The sequence below is a fragment of the Acartia tonsa genome, chromosome 8 (assembly GCF_053477335.1).
Source record: "Acartia tonsa isolate MP-2025a chromosome 8, ASM5347733v1, whole genome shotgun sequence".
NCBI classification, from domain to species: Eukaryota; Metazoa; Arthropoda; class Copepoda; order Calanoida; family Acartiidae; genus Acartia; species Acartia tonsa.
The window spans coordinates 2,652,019-2,676,190 of record NC_137267.1 but is presented as its reverse complement, the minus strand read 5'-3'; the positions used below and the strand labels follow the sequence as shown (position 1 = coordinate 2,676,190).

At 31.2% G+C, this 24,172-nt stretch overlaps 1 protein-coding gene across 1 annotated transcript; it reads right to left on the bottom strand.

Annotated features, from left to right (window-relative positions):
• Nucleotides 1-7,909: 7,909 nt before the first annotated feature.
• On the bottom strand, nt 7,910-23,989 carry LOC145325569 (uncharacterized). Its single transcript, XM_080168540.1, has 10 exons — nt 23,908-23,989; nt 23,395-23,578; nt 22,823-22,900; nt 21,476-21,550; nt 20,372-20,522; nt 15,127-15,282; nt 14,650-14,773; nt 12,859-14,321; nt 12,224-12,340; nt 7,910-9,580 (listed from the first exon to the last, which is right to left on the bottom strand). The coding sequence occupies exons 1-10, from the start codon at nt 23,964-23,966 to the stop codon at nt 8,964-8,966; spliced, it is 3,024 nt and encodes a 1,007-aa protein (XP_080024666.1). The 5' UTR covers nt 23,967-23,989; the 3' UTR covers nt 7,910-8,963.
• Between the last annotated feature and the right edge of the window lie 183 nt (nt 23,990-24,172).

Here is a 24,172-nt window from a genome sequence, read left to right as displayed (position 1 = left end):
CCCCCCCCCCCCCCCAAAAAAAAATGACCCCAACTAAAAATTTTCCACCAAAACCTCTGAACTAATTCTGATTGTTCTATTTCCTTGGATTTTATAAGATTTTTGTTTTCAATATTCTTCCCCCCCCCTCCCTCCACAAAAAATATTGAGATTTTGTAACCAACTTCACCCCCCATCCCCCAAATTAAAAAGATTGGGCGTTTTTAAACTTGAGTATTACATTTTCTAAATTCTATGTGTATTTTAATTTTTTAAAATGTTACCTTTCATAGTTTTGAATAAAGTTAAATGAGTTTTAATACGTTTTAAGTTTATTGGAGCCATTTCAAAATTTGATATTTCATTAAATGGACTTTTGACGTATGAATAAGGACAAATAAAGTAATGTTTACCAACCTAATCTACGCACAATTCATGTCAAAAGCCAATATTCTAAATTAATTTTTATTCATATTATACCAAACCTGACATAAATAAAATTGTTTTAAATTTGATTCAAAGTTTTATTATAACATCAAAATAAGATATTCTTATGAGTCTAGGGAATTTTCGGCTTTTCATTGTAGCGCATTATATAATTACAAAACCTATATGTGATATTCAGCTGTCGTTGGGGGGCAACACTTTGTAGAATTGAATATTTTTTTCTTCAGATTTATATCGCTTGTTGGATAGCCTAAATTTAAATTTTAAGGGGGGTATTGACACCCCCTTACACCACTCTATCGCACACCACTGTCAAGACTAAAAAATAGGCAACTTTAATTTTTATGAATCATTCTATTGAAAATGAGCAAATCAAGCAACATACACACATTATTTCCTTTAATTGTTAGCTTTCTAACAATAAGCATTAAACAAATTTAAAATTCTTAACAATTAACAATATACAGTTGTATTTTTATGATTCTAAAAAAATACAACATTCATGCATTCATTATTCTTAAATTTTTATTTTATTTTTGCAAGCAGCTTAACCCTCATTTTTTTACACAAAAAATATATTAATAACAACTCTTCAATCAAAAGTTTTCTTCCCTGTTAAAATTTTGGCCTTCTGTCATAATAAGTTCAATGATTTAATTGATGGCTTTAAGAAAAAGTGTTAGTAACTGAAATATTTTAAACATGCAATGTCTAAAATTTAGTTTCTTTGTATAAGGAGTTTCAATCTTTCAAATAAATCAATTTGTAAAATTTAAAAGAAATGTAAATCAGTAGAGTAGCGAAATACAAAAAAATGTGTATTGACTAACGGACAACGTGAAATATATACCTGAATAGTAAAACTTTTTTTGAAAAAAGTTTTGATCTTTTTTTAGCATGACCGATATGACGACGGACAAAATTAATTATACAAAATTCAGCCGTCTATCTTGAATAGCACCCAATAAAATCCTCATACTATCTATTACAGGTGGACATTTCGAATTTTAAAGTAGTATTGTAGCTACCTCAAAAGAATACATTACCCCAAGTCACATTTTACTATGAAAGGTTTTTATATTCACATTTATTAATAGGACAGACAACATCCATTAGTAGCGAAGTATAAAAAATGATATGAATAAACAGACAAGTGAGTTATGTAACAGATGTTAGGTGGACATAAAAAAAAGAAAAAAAGAGGTAAGACAATATTAGGATCAGAAAATCACAAAACCTTTCAAGGCAAAAATATTGTTTTGTAACTTGTACCGACAGACAAAATAAAACATATACTTTATTTTCTTAAGTAAGACGCGTATCTTTTATACAATACAAGAAATCCATCTTAAATAGCAGCTGAGATAAACACATTTCCCTTATAGCATAACGGATTGATGTACAAACAGACAAAGTGAGTTTAGAGTAGCTTGCAGGGAGCGTAGCATGTCCCAAATCAAGGAGTCACGCACAATACACCTATTTCTTAAAACTAACGACTGCCCTTTATCATCTAAGTGCTTTGTCTTCAAAGGCAGACAGTAAGCCAAAACAAACATAAATGAGTTAAATCTTCCAATAGATTAGCTAAAAAACTAGAGCTCAATCGATTCAAAAAAAACTTCTGGATGCTCTCAAATTCAAATATTTTTTATTGGGACAAAACAACATATACATTTAATATCAACATTAATAAATGATAATTATACATTGTATTGAAATTTATTAATAAACTATTTTTATTAAACACTGAACATATTGTAGGTTTAACACAATATAATTCAAGTATCCAAGGACTGGAAAACGCCTTGGGGCTCTGTAATCAAAGATTGAAATATAGTCTAAATCCATAAGACTTAAATCTTACAATAAACAAAAATAAAATATGTGAAGCTTTCCTAAACTTGAGAGCTCAATTGGTTCAGTAGTTATCGTTATCGCTTGAGACAAAAAAAAACCGAATTACTTTATGTAATAGGACTAGCGGCTGTGCCTCTAGCATATAGGGTCTCTATATTATAAGAGAAAAGGAGAAAAAAATACTCAAACTTATTACAATAAAATACTATCTCAGGACTTTTAAAAAGCTTCTTTGTAAAAGATCATATCGATTCAGCAGTTAGTGATATCTTTTGCTACAGACAAAAAAAACTTACTACTATGGTTTACTATCCATCTATCCTACATAATTATAAGGAAGTTTATGCGCAAACATAATAATAATGACTTTCAAAAACTCATGAATTGTTGAGTATGTGTACTTCAATATTTACGGTATGCGCTCAAATATTTACGGGATTTGACACCATAATGGATATAGAATACGTGGATATATTGACAGGGCAAAAATTACTTCTATTTTGGTTGCTAAATTATCCAGTAGGAGGGGAGGGGACGATGTAAAGGTGGTTGATGGGATGTATCGTTATTTTTACCAGCTGAGAGTATCACATTGTTGAGTACATGGAAATCTTGTGCAACATCCAAGTATTAATATATCGATTAAGACACTCTTGACTGTGACACAAACACTTGCATGTCTGTAGTAGCACAGCTATTCTATAACTAGGTTATATATGTACGTTTGTTAGTCATTATTGTCTATTGAGAATTGACTGATTCAAAACCTTTAAAAACATTTGCATGAGCTCTACGGCTACCTTTTCGGTGTTGATTCCCTGCAAGAAAAAATAACTTAATTGGTATCTTGGTATGTCGGTCATTCTACAAAAGGTACATAAAAGCTATTTATAAATGCTCTTTAACTTACATTGTCCGTTTATTCATCCATTATTTTTTGGGTTTTTTTTTTGATGCGCTACTTATGGATTTGATTGTTTATTATTTGTTTCGTGAATTTATCTGTCAAAGAATAGTTCTATTTATCTAGACGATAAGTCTAAAAAGGCCTTTGGAATTCTATCCATTTATTTTTCTTTCTATAGTAAGTGATAAAATTGAATGGAGTTATTCTATTGAAATGTTTATAATTATTAAAGACAATACTCCACGGTTATTATATATATTGAAAAGAAGGTGTATCAACTTTTTTTTATGGCTAGCCAGTTCTTTTAGTAAGTAGTAGATGTAAAATTTTTCATAGAATTCAGATATGCAATCGGTTTTTTTGTAGACCTCTTATTTTTAAGTAATTTAAGTTTTTTAAAAAAATAATTAAGTCGGTTTTAAGGTACTAAAACGCAACAAAATAAAAGAAGAAAATGGCCAGTAAGAACAAAAATAGTAAGATCTTTAATTTGACACCTTACTTTTAAAATTCTGTTGAGTAATTATTGAAAAAATCTATTTTTTTAACCTCGGTTTAATAAAAACTTTAGACCTAAATATTTTCTCAAACAGACATAAAAAACATGGGTTCATATATACCTTTAGAATCAGAAAAATATTACGAATCCATTGTAAGCAAAATTGAAAAAAAGTAAAAAAATAAAAAAATATAAAAATGGCCAATTGTATTTTTTGTTCTGGCAACACTATCGTCCTCCCTTTTTTACCCCCTCTATACCCCCTTCCCATTTTTATCCCCAATTCAAAAGTTAAGACGTTGCCTGTACAATATAATATGATATTTTCATATAATTCCTTTTATTGTAGTTTATATACTATATTGCAAACTTTTTTTTTCAATTTTGCTTACAATGGATTTGTAATATTTTTCTGATTCTAAAGGTATATATGAACCCATATTTTTTTACTTGTGAAATGATAAAATTGAGTTCAAAGTTTTTATTCTCGTAGGTTTAAAAAAATCGATTTTTTCAATAATTACCTGACAGAATTGAAAAAGTAAGGTGTCAAATTAAAGATCTTACTATTTTTGTTCATAATGGCCATTTTCTTTCTTTTTTTTGTTGCATTTTAGTACCTTAAAATCGACTTAATTTTTTTTTTTAAACTTAAATTACTTAAAAAATAAGAGGTCTACAAAAAAAACCGATTGCATATCTGAATTCTATGAAAAATTTTACATCTACTACTTACTAAAAGGACCGGCTAGCTATAAAAAAAAAGTTGATACAACTTCTTTAAGAATTTTTCTCGTATTCATTCGAATCCGGTGGATAGGAACTGGTTCTCATCCATACGAAAAAACTATGTCTCGCATCGTATTATATCCAGCTTTCTACGAATATAGAAATGTACAATCATAAGATTAAAACTAGTTTTTTTAGCCGGTGACTTCGTCACCTCGGGGCTAAAAAAAACTAGTTTTAATCTCATAATTGTACATTCTATATCCGCGGAAAGCCGTTTATAATACGATGCGAGAAATAACTATTAAAACATTGTTGGCTACGAGGGCCTGGGTCAACAAAACAGGAATTATTCCTACGATTTTTCAAATTTTTGTGAAGAATCATTTCTGGTACAATACAAAACATTATTTTTCAGTATGGCCTAGAACCAATACTACTCCAGCTGAAACGAATTGGAATCAGAGCCATACTAAAATAGTTATTTATTGTATCGTAATATAGACAGCTTTCCGCGGATATCAAAATAAAAAAAGAGATTTTAACTAGTTTTGTTAGAACCGAGGGGCCTAAGGCCCATTCTAACAAAACTGAAATTAATTTTTAGACAACTGTGATTCGATGTTATACATGATTTTTCACGTTTAATTTACAGAATATTAATTGTTTGGAAACTATCCTGGAAAGGTGTATATTTGATATTTTAATTGTATTTGTCTTGTTTTTACTTTTTGGTAACACTCTTATTTTCATATCCTTTAATCCTGCAAGATATGCATTACCAAGTGTTAACAGTTATACCTCTTTTTTCAAGTTAGTAAATAAATAAATATTTACAATTATAAATGCATTCAAGTCATCACCATCTATTGCAAGGATGAATGCTTTCAATAAAAGCGTAAACAGGAATTTTAACATTAAACATTCTAAAATTTCAAATAGAAAATATTTATGTATTAGTTGCTAGCGGCAACGCCCGTAGGTACCACCACCCTCCCAAGAGAAATCACAAAAAAATCGGAAAAAATTAATATTAAATATTTGAGAGACTTGAGCGAAACATAAAGAGGTATCGCAGAGACTTAAACAAACAAAAAACATTTTTAATATCTTTGTTTTTGCATAAACAAAATATTTTCTTTCCCTTTTTTTAGTACAAGGATGACAACATCCAAAATGGGAAGTTCTAAAAACATAAGAAAAAAACAATAACTCTCGTAGAGTATATAATAAGCAGAACATTAATTTGTACCTAACTGGTGTAGGAATCATCATACAAAGTTTAAAATCGATAGAACAATTCTAACATTTCTATAATAACAAAAAGAAATAAACGTTACGAAATACGGACGGACCGACACTAACTATAGAAAATCTTCGCTTAAAAAAAAATACTAAATAGAATTAAAACAAGGATGACAACATCCATAAAGGCGAAGCTCTGAAACGGTAGGACAAACGGACATTAACACTTGTATAATGTCAGAACTGAATAATCAGAATGCTAATGTATAAGAGTCAAAGCAAAATTTAAGTAAATTTGTTGAAAAACTGCTTGATACAGGATAATGATTATGGACATACTTACATTTTTAGGACTTGATTATAGAGTTGCTTCGCTTATAATATTGTACTTTGTTGTCCCAGGAATCAGTATACCAAAAATCAGACCAATCGGATAATTAGGTCACATCCAAATTTGTTGTTAAAAATGTAAAAAAAAATCAACATGTTTAAAATGGACGTACGGACATTCTGGTAATGATTATAGAGTTGCTACGCTTTCTAACTCGTACCTAACTATTACAGGAATCACCATGCAAAATTTTAAATCGATAGGACAATTCTAACATGCCTAAATTAACGAAAAAAGCTATTTAAAAAAGTAAAAAAAATCAACATGTTTAAAATGGACGTACGGACATTTTGGTAATGATTATAGAGTTGCTACGCTTTCTTAATCGTACCTAACTACTAAAGGAATCACCATGCAAAATTTGAAATCGATAGGGCAATTCTAACATGTCTAAATTAACGAAAAAATCTATCCGTTACGGACGGACGGACGGACGTACGGACGGACCGACCCTAATTATAGAAAAGCTTCGCTTTTAATAAAACCTGAAGAGCTAACTGTTGCTAATCCATTACTAATAACCAGTACTAACCAACCAATTTTAAGTATCTTCATTACTTCATTAATATTTATAGTTTTTAAACAAAGCTGAATCAACAACATAATTCAAATGTAAACAAGAATCACAATATCCTCTAAAGCAAATATCTGAAATTAAACGGTCGAACAAACGAACCTAAACGTACAGACCCAAATTGTAGAAAAGCTTTGTTTTTAAAAGAAACATTTAGTTGTCAGTATTATAATTAATACCGATTAATATCCGATTATACCCGGGTCTTTGGTCCCTCCGGGGCTACAAAGTTGTTTATAATTTTTTATTTTATTTTAATTTCTACGGAAACCTGTCTATAACATTTGAATGGAAAACAAAGTTTTTTTTCCGTTGTAGCAGGGGCGTTGGTGGGGGGGGGGGGGGGGGGTAAATGGCGCGCGCAGCAAATAATTTAATTTTTTTTACTCTCCTCAATAACTATATAATTATACATATATTTTTTTGTTAAAAATTTCTCACTGAGCTATTATGAAGAAAAATATTTTAACGTATTCGCTTCAAAACCGATTTATATCCATGCAGTGGATTAGAACCGGTTCTCAATCATACGAAAAAAATATGTCTTGTATTGTATTATAGTCAGTTTTCTACGAATATAAAAATGTACAATCATAAAATTAAAACAATTAGCACGTGCCTTCGACATCTCGCGGCTAAAAAACTGATTTTAATCTTATCATTGTATATATTTACTAGCGGCTTCGCCCCTAGCCTCTAGGGGCTTTGCCCCAAGAAGTAATTAAAGAAAAAAATTACCTCTGGAGATGCCCCCACAAATTTAAAATAATTTTTAAAAAATTGAGGGTGGATTTTTTTCATTTTTCAAAGAAAGATGTTCAATTCTATACGTCCCATTTTTTTATTTCTTAGGATAATAGCCTAAAACCATAATAGGACTAGTATAGATATATCTATAGAAAAACCTGGCGGAAAGCGGTATCTTAATGGGCAAACGGACGAGCCGACGGAAATACACCATGCTACTTCTGATTGACTATTGACGATGATAGTTTTTTTCGTCATATATCAATGCCATTTAACTTGATAAGTTTTGAGAAAATTATCCTATCATATAAAGTAATAAGATTTTTTTGTCTGTAGCGAAGGATCTTGCTAAGAGCTGAACCGAAATGGTTCTCCTTTACAATTAAGCTACACACAGGTCCAGGAAAGGTTTTTAAATATTTTAGGGAAGTGTATCTCCCATATTGATTGCCCCTAGAGGCTTCTAGGGGCGTAGCCGCTAGTGTAATATAGAGTAGAATACGAAATGAAAAACCCATTATGAGAAAATTCATTATTATATGATATATTTCAATAACAAATCAAATAATCAATAACTCGATATTATTACAATAAATTAAATAAATAAAACATATTTACATTTAACTAAACATTAAATAAATTAAAGCTGTATTTTATTGAAATTAAAGCTTCCATTACATACATTTAAAAAATACTTTTTAATTTTAACTTTTATAAATTAAATAAAAATCATTTTAGATTTTAAATATTTGATTTTTACATATAAGGTACAATTAGAAATTTAAAAGACTATAAAATAAAATGAATTACATAAAAAATAATATTTAACACATAGATATGGCAGAAAAGTAGGGCTTTAACTTTTCATTTTGAATTTATAATAAATAACATTGTAAAAGACTAATATATGTTTAATAAACTTGTATTGCATAACTTATATTTTTGAATTAATAAGATGCCCTTTTATAAAATTAAAATAAAAAAAAATCATAATAAGAAATACATTAAATAAATGTAAAATTTGTGCCCTTAGATTAAGAGTAAAGCTTATACAAGACTAGAATCAAATAATATTTATTTAAAAGTTGTAATGCCTTATTTTAGACTAGATTTGTTAAAAATATAATTGATTAAGTATGTAAAGGTATTTTGTTAAGCAAATATATATTTAAATTTGCTTTTTAAGGAATATTTATCTACAAAAAAAACTTTATAAGGAAGTATTTTTTTTCTTCAGAAACTAGGTATGCTAAATCTACAGAATTTTAAAGTTGCTTTATTCGAGGGCTGTGTTTATAAAAAAAAATAATAAAATGAAAAATGATACAATATTTAAGTCATTAAGTAACTTACTTTTTGATAACTTTAGAGATTTTCAAGTGCTATTTAGACTTTTTTTAAAATTAAGGAATAAGTAAAGCATAACAAAAAAATCAAAAATAAAAATGTACGTAATTGAATTTAATTTTGATAAAAAATGATAATAAAAAAATAACAAAATTAATACAAATAATTAAAGCACCAAATGTATAAAATGCGCCATTTAATTCAAAAATGGCTAAATCCAAAGTTTTTTTTTCATATCTTACCTACTGCTGCTTGTGAAAAGAGCTTTGAATGGCAACGTGAATGGCTCCAAAAAATTGGAAATTTTATCAATCACTGACGGCGAGCTTGACTTAGTCCTGCCGGCAGATTTCCTTGGCCGCTGGTTTGTTTTGCCGCCGCGGTAACTTTTATACTTGGCCACAGTTTTTTGATGACTGTTGTAATTGTTGTTGGGTGGGGCGGCGTTGTTTGTCTGATACTGGCCTTGCGGCTGGTTATAGCCGTTTGAAGAAGGCCTTTGGGTGCTGAAGTCAAATGTCGGCTGATTTGTAATTGGTTTGAATCCATACATAAAAGTTGCTGGTGGCACAAATTCCCCACCCTCCATTTGGTATATAGATGGGCGGGGAGTGTTAATTGTAGCATCGCGCATGCCTTTCAGCAAAATTTCTCCAATATTTTTTGGCAGCTGATAGGCACTGTTGGCACCGTTGTTGGCGGCTACAACTGGGCTGCTCGGCCTGGCAAACTCTTGGGCCTTGGTGACCGCTGGATTGCGGATGACTGTGTGCGGCCGTTTGGTGGTTCCCTGCTTGGGTTTCACGATTTCTGGCACGGGCTTCAGGTTGATTGATGGCCTAGATTTTCCACCACCTGGAATAGTTATTTATCATATTTTCGTAATATTGTGAATGCTAGAAAGGATATTAAAATTATTTCAACTATTTTGGTCATGTGATCAAAATTTGAATTTTCCTTCTACTATTGCCCCCTCTGGGGGCGAAGTAGGTGGAAATTTAAATTTTTGTCACTTGACCTTAATATTGGTGAAATAATTTTGAATGACCTTTCTTGTAAAAGCAATATTAATAAAATATGATACTTGGTTTTGTCTCATTCTCTATCTTTTTCTTAAATTCAAAAAAGTCTATCAAAAAATTTACATCATCTAAGGGTGAACAATAAATATCTATTTTTCTCTATATTTCTTCCCCCCCCCCCTCCCTCACTTTTCTGTCTATTTCCTTCTCTCTCTCCTCCTCTTTTGTACGTTCATTTATACAATAGAGATAACCTAGAGACAGCACAAGGGAATTTTGTTTACATTATGTATCAGCTATAAATTGTTGAATATCTTAGGTTAAAGCTTTCCTTGGGTGAAATATTTGAAGAAAATATCTCTTCCATCATATAATGTGAAGCGTATGACACAACATATAATAAGTTAGTTATAAATAATTTAATTTCTTATAATAAAGTTATCTTTCTAAAAATTATATCATTGCAAAATTTAGTTGCAAATAATGTTGCCTATAGGGCTGTATTTCATATACAACAAAAAGTGAACAAAGGTTTCTTTTTAAGAAAAAAATGGGGTCAGATTGACCATCTATGTCTAATGTTTATACCCACATCAAATATTAAATTATAACAATGTACAGTAGAGTGGATCAATTTTGGACATTGAATTTGTAATCAACATCTACAGTTTAAACATCATATAAGAAACCTAAATATAAAAAATTGATTTTGTCCTTGAGGGGAAATGGGGGGAAGGTGTTTCCATGCATTAAAAATTTTAGAAGTTTATTCTGGAGGTGCAACTTTTTTTCTTTCAAAGTATTGCTTTATGCATCTTTTTGAATTTGTCTTGTTGATTAATATAAGAATATTAAATTGGTTTTAAAAAATATTCATCCAAGCATGAAAAATCTTAAATTAAATGTAAAATCTCTTGGTTTTTAAATTTATTTATGGATTTTTCTTGCTAGGATCAATAGTTTTAAAAACAGATTTTTTATTCTTATTCTACTCTTCAAGACAAAATTGGGAAGGTGCATAAAGCTATACTTTGAAAGAAAAATAATTGCCCCCCCCCCAAAAAAAAAAAAAAAAAATTCTCCCCACAAGTGTCTTTCTAAAAGTTTACATGCATCAGCGAGCCTCCCCATTATTCAAAATATTTTCTTTTCATTTTTTAATCTCTTATATGATGTTCAGACAGAAAGTGTATGTAGCACATTTAAAATTGAAAATCATTGAAAATCAAGCCACTATAATGTACAGCATTTATTTCTTCAATTCCACAGTACAAAATTATTCCTGTATTTAAATTTAACATATCATATAGGAAAAAATATTCTTGTATTTAAAATTAAAAATCATGTTGGAATTTTTTTTACAATTTTTAAATTTTTTAATAATGTACAGCAAATTATTTCCTTTTTATCTCATGTTTTGAAATTTATAAGATAGTTAGAATAAATTACAGAAATAATGAAAGATTTAAAGAAGAGAGCGTCAGGGGGGGGTCGAGGGGGGTTTCCCCCCTCAGGAGAGGGGGGGTTGAGGGGTGTCTCCCCCCTCAGAAAAAGCTTGGGCTTAAATCTTCAACAAATAAAGAAAACAAAATTATTTTAAAAATTTCTTTTTTATGTTAAATATTATTATTTTTGTGACACTTGATTTTGAATGGCAAAAAATGTTGAAATAAATATTACCCACTGTATGAAATGTTAAATTAGAAATCAATAATGATGTTGGAAAATTTATTCTCATTTTATACTCTGAAAAAAGGAATTGACAAAAAATAATAATTTTTATTCCAAACTTTTAAAACAGCATGCCTATTTCTTATTGGTTGACACTCGAATTAAAATAAAATAATGAATATTATTTCAAGACCAGAAATAAATTTGAAATAAATAATTTTCTTTCCCCTATATTTTTTATTCCAAAATGCCAAGAATTAATTTTGAAATAAAATAATTTTCTTTCCAATATTTTTATTCCTTTTTCTTATTGGACGTCATTTTGTGTCCAATGAGAGACTAGTGTTTAAATATTTTAAAGCTTATTACAGCATTTATTTTGAATATGATAATAGCAACATTCTCACATTAAATGTGATAAAATAAATTATATTAGATTATATGTGTGAATATCTTCAAAACTAGTCTGTCTTATAATTATTAGTTTATAATATGTATTTAATTAAAATATTAATAATTATTTTATATAATTCTTATTTTAATAAGTTTAGCCGCTAGTCTACTAGATCCATCTAAGGGCACTGGAGGTATGGTAGGGGGGGGGGGGGAGGGGGTATTTCGTCCTACCATTTCCAAGTTTATTTTTTTATCTTTTCTTATTTATTTGAGGATGAAAGTATCTTCCAAAGACCTTTAAAAAGCTTCACTATAAATAGAAAGCCATATTGGTTCAGTGGTTAGATTGACAGTATTCTACTACTTTTTATATAGGGAATACACAAACACATATGTATAAATAATTTACCTGTAGATGAATAACTAGGTTGTTGAGAAAATGGTCCATTATTAGCATCCTGGTTGGATCCTGCCTGGCGCAGTGACGATTCATAGGTAGATACGATCACAGGGCCATTAGCATTTCCTACAAATACAGTAATATTAAACAATGTTATTATGTTCATTAGTATTGTAGAATGTCATGATTTTAATAATATAAATGGATTGGATGGAAGATGTTTTAATAAAAAATATTGTGTTTCCATTAGTATAAAATATTATTAAGGATATAAAATCACAAAACCTTCCTTTCTATTTCCTATAAAATGTATTCATATCCCCTTTGACATTTGTTGTATTATTTACAGACAAAGTAATTTGTATACCGGATGCTCTTCAGAAGAGTTAAATTCACCAATCAACATTCTATCTTTAGTAACAGAAGAAAAACAATTTTAAACATTTTAGATAAAAATATATGATTGAAAATTTTTAAATCATAGGTCTAGCTTTAATAGCAGCTGAGTAAATTCCATTTCTTCCATATCGTTATAGCCAGATGGACTTACCTTTTATTAAGTTTTTTTGCAATTATCTATCATGTAATGGACATTTTGTTGTTCTCCTACTACTTTTAATGATAAATTTTCACTTTAAAAATACCTGAACTTAAAGCAGGGGCTGCCGGGGAGCTATAATCATCTGAAGAAGGATTGCTATTGGCTGGCTGGCTGTAACTTTGACCAACAGAAGCTGGAGCAGATCCTGCATTATTATTGGGTGGTTGATTGTATGTTTGACCAATAGGAGATGCAGGTACAAATCCTGTATTGCTACTGGCTGGCTGACTGTAAGATTGACCAATAGGAGCGGCAGCTACAGATCCTGAGTTACTAATTGTTGGTTGGTTATAACTTTGTCCAATAGGAGTTGCTTGATTATTGCTCTGTCCACTAGGATTGGCAACGGGTGAACTGTAATCACTGATGGAGGGAGCTGAAGATCCGATAGGGGAACTGACAGGAGAGCTGTAATCTTGTCCAGAAGCAACTGCATTGGTCTGTGCAGGATTGTTATAATTTGATGTCACTGGGGCACTTGCAGGCTGGGCACCACCCGAGCTAAAACTAGCAGTTGGGGCTCCATACGAAGGTACAGCTTGACTGTTTGGGAGTGATAGAGTATTTGCAATAGCATCGTTACCAGTAGATGTACTGTAGGACTCTGCAGCTGAATTACCATTGTTACCAGAGGGTGAACCATAAGTTTCAACATCATTGTTGCCAATGTCAGCTGGGCCAGATATGTCAATTGAGTTTCCACTGCTAATAACATTATTAATTGCATAATTATCAACAACATCTTTTGTTTCAACATTATTATCAACAAATGCAAACGGGGGAGCAATATTATTTTCATTTTTAAATGATAGTGTGTTGTCTTGTTCAGTGTAATAGTTGGATTGCCCCGGGCTTGGTAACTCCTGCTGTTGACTCAATGCATCCCTGTTGGCTGACACTTGATCAGTTTCACCTCCTGCTGAGCCAACACCATCTCTAGTATATTCATTATTGATATTACTTCTGGGATCAAAAAAGACACTGCTACTTCCAACACCGTTGTTTGAAACATATGAATCTGGTTCAAAATAATCATAGTCATCATTGAGATTATTGCTTTTCTCTTGTCGTTCCTCTTCTTCATGGTTATGATTATGTTCATGGTTATGAGCATGGTCATGACTACCACCATTACCACTCAAAATTGATTTAGAATTTCTCTGTTGCTCCTTCAAATGTGTCAAAAATTCTTTGGGGACATTTTTAACGCCAAAACGTGATAATTCTTCAGGGGTATTCTTGATGATAATTGTGCGAACTGGAATTTTTTCATCAACTTCATTTGAGGCTTCAGTGTCTTTACGCAGATTATCAATATCTTGTGCAGTAATTCCTTCTTGACTAATTGGCGCATTTTTTTCATTATCACTTGGAAGATTTTTTGCAAAGTTGGTTTGCGCATTTTCCCCAAATTCATCGCCATTATCTGCAGCATCGCTGTAGTCAAGGTCACGTATAAGAAAATGATTACTGTTGTCTGGGTCAGCACTGGGGCCAGTGGTATCCCTATAGTCAAAGTTATCTTAGTAAAGTTGTCGTATATAAGAATTTGAGCTAAACAAGTTTTTCCTTCAATTTTTGTATACCAATGATTTACTTTTTTTTTGACATTCCGTAATATATAAAGATAAATACAGAGAAAAAGCTAATTATATTGCCTAATAAAAATGACGTCATAAAATACACATGACCAAGGTTAAGGTAGTGTGTATTTCACCATTGATCAATATAAATATAAACTGGCCTATCATTAGTCATTTGTATTATTTGGCGTAATTTTTTTCTGGGCACTAAGCTGCTTCATTGTAAATCAACTTTATTCTGATAACTTTGCCTGTTGAATTGAGACTGTTGTTGAATATTGTGTTGTTTTTGGGTTTTGGCTGTTGCCTGATTCAAATTGTTGTGGCGAACTTCAGTGTTTTCCTCTTGGTTTCCTTCTCTGCTAGGATTATTTTCTAAAATAATTTTAAATATCATTAAAATCAACTAAGATAATTATGGAAAATAAAATTTTGCTTTTCGACATCAGTTAAATTTAAATATCAGGAATAAATTTCCTCAATACAATAATGTAATCATAGACTGTATAAAAGTTAACTGTTCTTGAATCTAACGAATGTGCTAATGCATGATAATTTCCTTGTCTTTATCAACCAAAATTAAATACCGATTTTATAATTCAAATTATTTAAAATCGATGTCTTTTTATTTCAATTTATATATGAGTGTAATGTAATATAAGTTGTTTAGCTGATTGCCCATTGGCTAGGGCCGAGGCCACCATTTGAACTACAAAGTAAAAAATTACCAAAAGTCAATCGTTGACTTTGTCTGCCATTACTTTTATTTGGTCGGCGGAAGCTGCTTCCTTCATTATCATTTTGTCTGCGGTCGTTGTCCCCGTTAGCAGCAGGTATAATGACAGGTTCTGCGGACAAAGGTCGAGCCCCACTCTCAATAACCTGCAGGTTTCATCGCAATTGTTGTATTATGATAAAAATATTTATTTAATTATATTTACTATCTATCTATCTCAAAATAAGAATATAAAACAAGAAAAATTAGTTATGGTTGATTAAATCACAAATATGGGGGGGGGGGGGGGAGGAGATGAAACTGAACTGGGTTAGAAGTAAAATTAGGATATAGACCATAAATGGGTGATTGTCTGTCTATTCATATGTCTATGTGTATAGGATATACTGATAGGCTTATGATTCTCAAAATTGGTTATTGCTTTAGAAAATAAGATAATATAATTGTAACCCTTATATAAAAGTAACAGGGTGTCTGTTTGTCTTACTGTGTGTTTTGAAGGATCTTTATAACCACTGAGCAAATAAGGTTATCATTTACAATGAAACTCCTCATAGGTCTAGGAAATGTTCGTATCTATTTTAGCGGTGGGTATTGTATAACTAGATAAAAATTACTTACTTATTACCTAATGTCTGACTTTAACCAATTATCTATCTATCTAAATATAAGCATCTACCCCATATATGGAATGTTCAGACTAATTTTGCAATACGTTTACATGGTAAAGGTTAACTTATCATAATAAAGGCTACAACTATAGAGTGGTAACACTATATTAATAAGTTTACATGGTAAAGGTTAACTTATGATAATAAAGGTTACAACTATAGAGTGGTAACACTCTATTAATATCTTTACATGGTAAAGGTTAACTTATTACAATACAGGTTACAACTATAGAGTGGTAACACTATATTAATACGTTTACATGGTAAAGGTTAACTTATCATAATGTAGGTTACGACTATAGAGTGGTAACACTATATTAATACGTTTACATGGTAAAGGTTAACTTATGATAATACAGGCTACAACTATAGAGTGGTAACACTATATTAATACGTTTACATGGCAAAGGTTAACTTATGATAATACAGGTTACAACTATAGAGTGGTAACACTTTATTAATAAGTTTACATGGTAAAGGCTAACTTATCATAATATAGGTTACAACTATAGAGTGGTAACTAATATCTTGGTAGGGGTAGGTATCAAAATTAATTTTAAAACCCTTCGATTACGAGTTTAACTTTTTTTAGCTAATCTAAGATTTTTTCTAAGTGTTAAGTTTTTTGTCTATAGAAAAGTTAAAAAATCATTTAACTATTAGGCTAGAATAATAAATTTTATACGATTTGGACAACAGATCTATAGTTTAGATCTATATAAAGACAACTACCTCCCTTCAAAGACCTTTTTCGTCTGCTTCTAAATTATTTTCTGCTACTTGGCTTGTTATTATAAGCGACACCATTGGTTGATTTTCAATGACCCAATAGGAAAGTTGTACAAGACGGTTGCGATGGGGAGAAACAGTTATCTAACCCTTTCTCCCTCAAGTGTTTTACTCTAATATTTGGACCACTGTTTCTCTATAAATCTACCTTTATTATCTTTATATACATTTTAAAACATATATCCTATGTCTTACATTAGAAATGAATATAACATAATTTAAATAATGACCTTCAATACCTAACTACATTTCGTTCCAGTTTGGAATATTTATAAAAAATATTTGAATTATCAATCATTTACCTTTGATTTTTGAAATATTAATTACTAGAACGATTAGGTACTATAGAATAAGCAAAGTAACTTTATAATAATGATTAAGTCTCAAATGTCTTATAAATCAGTTACATCATAATATCTAAGCAAAAAATATAAATGCCAAATGGAGTACTTTTAAACAGCTTCTATTACTACATACCTTTAGTGTTTTTCTTCCAATTTTAATTTTTTTTATGTATTTAATATTATCAAAAAAAAATTTCCAGGCTATGTATGAGATTTTTTTGACTTTTTCATAACAACTAAGAAGTTAACATAAATGTGTAGGTAAGATTTCTGTTAATTAGCTTTATTTATAAATAAATTAACACGTAAACTCAGATAGGGAGGGAACATTGAATTTTACACTGGTACCCAAAGTTTTATAATCACGTTATCATATTTGTTGGCTTAAAAACTATAGGTGCTTTTATCTAATTTTGATTGGGTAGATGAAAAACTAGCAGTTTTCCAAACTTTTCAACCTAATGACTTTTATCCACAAGAGTGTAATTTTTATATCATTACTGGGGACGTTAATCAATTTTTCGTCCATTGTCTTATCCTCTAGAATCCTTTCTTTTATCCCAACCAAACCAATGTCTTTTATTAGTTATGTAATTATCTATAATACAAAGTAGAACGATGTCTGTCTGTCCGTCTGTCCGTCTGACCGTCTGTCCGTCCGTCTGTCTGTCTGTCCCTTAAGATCTCGGTAACCACTGAACCAATCGGATTCTACTCTTCAGGGTATCTACCTATTGGTCCTGTGGTGGTTTTAAGCTATTTTCTCGGGGGGTGGGACACCCCCAACCCCCCTAAAAACCAAAAAATCCCCCCCCATTTTTTTTTTTTTTTTTTTTTTTTTTTTTTGAAGGAGATTTCCATGGTCCTTTATGGTCTCTCGCAATAAATTTTTTTTATCACCTCTTGGGCAAAGCCCCTAGAGGCTAGGGGCGAAGCCGCTAGTTTAATATAAAGTAATAAGGTTTATTTTTTCTCTGAAGCTCTCAAAAACGAATGACCCGATTGAGTTTATAGTTTCCCATAATATAGATGAGGCTATTTTTATTTGGCTATAGACATTGGGATAGTTTTGGGCTAATTTTCTGCCACCTTCTACCCTCTAGAAAACAGAGCCTTAGATGCTAGAGGTACAGCCGCTAGCCAATACAGTTCTTATGTAGTCTATATTTCCATATTAGTGTAAAGTAGATGATATATTTAGAACTAGTGCCAAGTTACATAAATTAGAAACCTATTATTAGGCAATATGTTAGGATATTTTATCACATCCCCAAAAATAAAGACATTTTTTCAACCATATTGCACGTCATCAACGTTGCATTATTATACTTAATATACATATTTATCTATCTATTTCATATATTTACTAGTATCTACGTCCCTAGAGGCTCTTAGGGAGGGGAGGTTTCGTCGACCCATCAGTTTCAATCTTAAATTTTAAAGGAATAGGTAAAAATTGTTTGAGAGATAATAGTTATTTCTCGCATCGTATTTGAAACAGCTTTCTGCGGATGTAGAAAGTACAATTTTGAGATTAAAACCAGTTTTTTTAGTCCCGAGGTTCCGAAGGCACCAACTAAAAAACTGGTTTTAATCTTATAATTGTACATTTTTTTTATTCGTAGAAAGCTGGATATAATACGATGCTAGACATAGTTTTTTTTCGTATGGATGAGAACCGGTTCTTATCCACCGGATTTGAATGCATACGAGAAATTATTTTTCATGCTACAAATTCTTTTGAAAGGGTGGAGTTACCCTCCCCCAAAACTTCCCTGGCTTTACAAGAAGCTTAATTGTAAATGAGAACCATATCGGTCCATTGAAAACCGTTGCCAAAGGCAAACATGCACATAAACATCCTGTTACTATATATAATCATTATCTATCTACCATCCATTCAACCATCTATCTTTTATATCTATCTATCTATGCATGACTGCAGCCTTTTATGGTTTAAATATCTACATGTGGCTTTTGCCAAATATTGAATTTTATTGTAAAACTTTGCTCGTGCATGCAAAGAAAGGACTGATAATGTTTTCTTTTGGGAACTGACGTACGTACACTCACTGTTGGTAGCGAAGCTACTCTACAATTTGCCGAATAGGTTTATATTATATTATTTAAAGATTAGACAACGATAAAAATAGCCTAAGACCACATAATTAATAAATAAGGCTTCCCGTAAAAGCAAATCATACTTAAGGAAGCCATTTCTGAGATATTTTGCTACATACAACTAACCTTACTACTTTATATTAAACTTCTAGCTATGCCATTAGGGAACTTTATATATAAAAAAAACTTTTAGTTTAATTTTTATTTTTTTTTTTTTGGGGGGGGGGAATTTTTTTTTCGGTACACACAGACACACACAAATCCTGTTACTTTTATATGAGGATACGAATAAAAAAACTTAAAGACTTATGCTATGGAAAACTTAATCCTTGTTTTAATTGTTTACTATTCAAAGTAAGCGCCAAAATAATTTCTTTTTTAGGCTTTTCACGTGCCCTATGCTTTAACAAGAAATTGTTGAAGGGTAGCTACCCTATGATTTAGGTTTGTCTGATTTTTCTAATTTACCTAACCCGTGAGTGGCCTATACTGGCGGGGCTATTCAGACCCCAAAATAACCTACCTATCATCTTATTTTTTTTAAATATAGGGGGGGGGGGGGGCGGTTCTGTGCTTGACTCTGAGGAAAAATCTTCTATTCAATTACTATTAGTTTCAATTCTGTTATTTTCGGTTATGAACTTTACCTTTAAACAAGTTAATTTACTGTTCGTTATTAGTATTTTGAAGTTATTGCACTGCTACTTAGACACATAATTATTGATTTTAAAATTTTTATCCAATTACTTTTAGCTTCAATACTTTGAATGATAATATTCTTGTTTTCTGGTATATGCCTTAATATGCAAACATGTCGTTGGAAGGTCAAAAATCATCACGAAAAATATTTTGTCACAAAATGTCTTTTTTTAATTTAACAAACATAATACTAGTATAAAAAAAGTTTATATGGTTGTATTTAATCATGATTAATTGGTTCAAAGTAGGGTCCATTTAAACCATCAATTATGATTAACAGATGGGTTAATTGTGTGTACAATTTTTATGGATGTTAATCAATCCATCGCCCACTATCCAATCCAAATAATCCAAGATTATTATAGTTTTGATTAAAAAAAACTTTTTATGTTTTTAGTGATATCTTTCTATACCAAATAAGCTACTCTATAATTTACTTTGTCTGTCTGTCCGTCATAGAACTGAACATCTGCTCTGTAACTCACTTTGTCTGTTTGTCCATCTAATGATTTTTTGTACTTCGCTACTTATAGATGTTGTCATCCTTGTTTTATATCTTTATATCTAGCCAACGTAACCAACATCGAAATTGTAAAATATCAATTGCGTTCCTTTTTCATCTGATTGAAAAATCCATCGGGTACATTTCTGATGCCAAAAGCTTCATGGGCTTCGGGTACATTTTGTATTACTACTGTGCGTGTGACTCCGTTCTCGGGGTTTTTGTGCTTGATAACTCGGGCTATGGGCTTGTGTCCCTCAACCTATAGAGATAGACATTGAGATAATTAGCTCTGGGGGATTTAGATAATCATAAACATATGTAGGCTTTTTCTAGTGGTTAATATACTCGATTAACTACTGTGCGTGTGACTCCGTTCTCGGGGTTTTTGTGCTTGATAACTCGGGCTATGGGCTTGTGTCCCTCAACCTATAGAGATAGACATTGAGATAATTAGCTCTGGGGGATTTAGATAATCATAAATATATGTAGGCTTTTTCTAGTGGTTAATATACTCGATTACAAGGTTTATAGGCTGTGTGCCTTAACCTAGGCATATGGATAAATATTTCTAGGGGTATTATACTTGATTAATAGGACTATGGGCTTATGTTCCTCAACCTAGATATATAGAGATATTCAATTGATTCTAGGGTTCTAGGGAATGAAACTCAATATATAATAGATTATTAGTTCTATGGATTATTGTATTTTGATTACAAGGGCTATGGGCTCATGTAATATATACATAAACCTAGATATATATAAATAATAAATTAGTTCTTGGTTTCTAGGGGAATGAAATATGAAATGATATATAATAGATTATTAGTTTTAGATATATTATACTTTTTATTCTATTTGATTACAAGGGGTATGGACATATATGTCTACCCTAGATATAAAGACTATTAGTTCTAGGGTTTATTTTACTTGATTGAAAGTACTATGGGCTTGTTGGCCTAAATCTAGGTTTAGGTTTCTAGGGAATTAAACTAGATATATATTATAGACTTTAAGTTCTAGGGTTTAATATACTTGATTACAAGTGCTATTGGCTTGTTTAACTTAACCTAGTCTTACATATTAAATCAACCTAGATTTATAGATTATTAGTCCTAGTAAATTTTATACTTAATATGGGAATGAAATTTTGTGTATTTAAAGCTTAATCTAAAGATAACTAGTTCTAGCTATTAGTAAATTTAGCTATACCTTAATTCCAGGACCAACTTTAGCAAGCTTGACTTTCTGTTTTGTATCAGGATCCTTGATAGCTCCAAATATATCCTAAATTAAAATAAGCATTACAAAACTTATTTTTTAAAAGCGAAGCTTTTCTATAATTAGGGTTGGTCCGTACGTCCGTCCGTCCGAGATAGTTAGCTTTTATTCGTTAATTTAGGCATGTTAGAATTGTCCTATCGATTTCAAACTTTGCATGATGATTCCTCTAGTAGTTAGGTACGATTTAGAAAGAGTAGCAACTCTATAATCATTACTAGAATGTCCGTACGTCCATTTTAAACATGTTGATTTTTCTACTTTTTTAACAACTAATTTTTATGTGATCTAATAATCCGTTTGATCTGATTTTTGGTATATTTTAATTCCAGGGACAACAAAGAACAATATTTTAAGCGAAGCAACTCTATAATCAAGTCCTAAAGATGTAAGTATGTCCATAAACATTATCCTTTATCAAGCAGTTTTTCGATAAATTTACTTACAATTTTGCTTCGACTCTTATACTTTTATATTCTGATTATTCAGTTCAGACACTATACAAGTGTTAATGTCCGTTTGTCCTACCGATTCAGTGCTTCGCTTTTATGGATGTTGTCATCCTTGTTTATATGTACATAAATATTGTCAATATTTTATTTTTATTTTCTACATATTTCATTGTCTTATTTATTTATCTATAATCTATCCAGCTTCCAATAGATTTATGTATACTTAGATCTTCAGTTATCTATCTCTTTATCATATTATATATCTATCCATTTATATGTATTATCTAAAAAAAATATCAAACTATTAATCCATCTATCTAATCGCCTATCCATATATCTACATATCTATATAATCATCTAACCCCCCATTTAATAATCCATCTAAAGATCCATCTATCTAACCATCTATCCATTCATTTAATCTTCAATGTATAAGCAATCTATAAAACCATCTATCTCTCCATTCGTCTAACAATTTATCTATTCACTAGCGGCTACGTCCCTAGAGGCCTCTAGTGGCACTTTAAATGTTTTTGTTTGTTAAAGATTCTACGGTAATTTTTAACGTACGATACCACTTTATTTGACGTTGCAGTCTCCCATACATTTTTAAAAATTTCTATTTTTTTGCCATTTCTCTTGGGAGGGTGGTGGTACCCTCCCCTAAAATAGTTATAAACCTTCCCGGGACCCATGAGATTCTACCCTGTTAAGGAGAACCCGATCGGTTCAGCGGTTAGCGAGATCCTTCGGTACAGACAGACACAGAGACACACAAGCAAACATCCTGTTACTTTAGTATAAGGATATATTTTTCTTAAATTACCTTAAATTCTTGAGGGAAATGTTTATGATCAAAGAATTCTGCCTCTTCTGGTAGGTTCCCAATATCAATCACATTGTCCTAAATTAAAGGTTTTCAATAAATGGTATTTTAAGTTACGTGTTTCTACTTCATTCCCTCTATTAATTTATGTTCTTTGCTTTTCCGTACGTTTAACCCTATTCATACCCCTTGCTCCTTGCTCACACCTCCCTCTTCGATTTCCCTATCGTTTGCCTTTAAAAGAGAGGTGGGGGAGTGGGGAGTGAAAAAGAGTATGGGGGGGCCCCATACTCTTTTTTTTTGGGGATGCCGTGTATTCTCATTTTAAGCTATTTAAAAACTCCTCTTTGTCTTTCAATCTTCCTCTTTCCCTGTCACCCTTTGACTACAGCCCTGTTTTTCTTTATCTCTTCCCCCCCCCCCTCTCTCTCTCTCTCTCTCTCTCTCTCTCTCTCTCTCTCTCTCTCTCTCTCTCTCTCTCTCTCTCTATCTATCTATCTATCTATCTATCTATCTATCTATCTATCTATCTCTTATTTCTCCACCTGTCCCTTTCTCTGTCTTTCTGTTACCTGAGCAAGACCGCGCAGTGTTTCCAGATCAATTTCTCCGCTGCCATCCTGCTGTTGCTGGCGTAGACCTGTTGCCGCCCTCAGGTCTGCCAGGTTGATGGAATGACCATTCACGTCCTGCACACTTGCATCCTCTGTCGAGGAATCGGCTGGGATTTTCCATAGGTTCTGGCCGTTTGGTGATCTAAAGATTTATGTTGACATGACAGCAATTATTAAATTTTTTTGTACATTTTACTTTTTATTGTCTTCAAAAATTATGTATATATTTTTAACTATCTAATATATATTAAGTTAACTTCTAATTAAATATCTTATATATACTAGTTGATTTTCCCTTACTAACTAGGTGCTCTGTGTTTGAAAACGGTGGGGTGGCTGACAAATAGCCTAAAGCTACACCAAAAAGCTATTACTACATACAAAGCTATGTCAGCTAATAAAATAGCATTTGTAAATCTGTTTACTTATCATTATTTACTAATTGTCTTACTATTCAAATAGTTTTCTAACCTTGCGGCTTCATTGGGGAATTTGAAGATATCCGGAATAAGATTCTCAATACTGGCCATATCAATGTTTTCTTCTTCAAACAATTCCTAAAGCAAGGAGATTATAGTTCATAAGTAGCGCAGGAACTATTAAAAATATAAAATAACACTATAGGTTTTATATACTATTGAGTATAAGCCCTTTAAGCTAAGGAAAAATAAACCCATTCATACATCCATCTATCTATCTACCTATGTATAAACCTGTAGGCTAGGGTCATTATTCT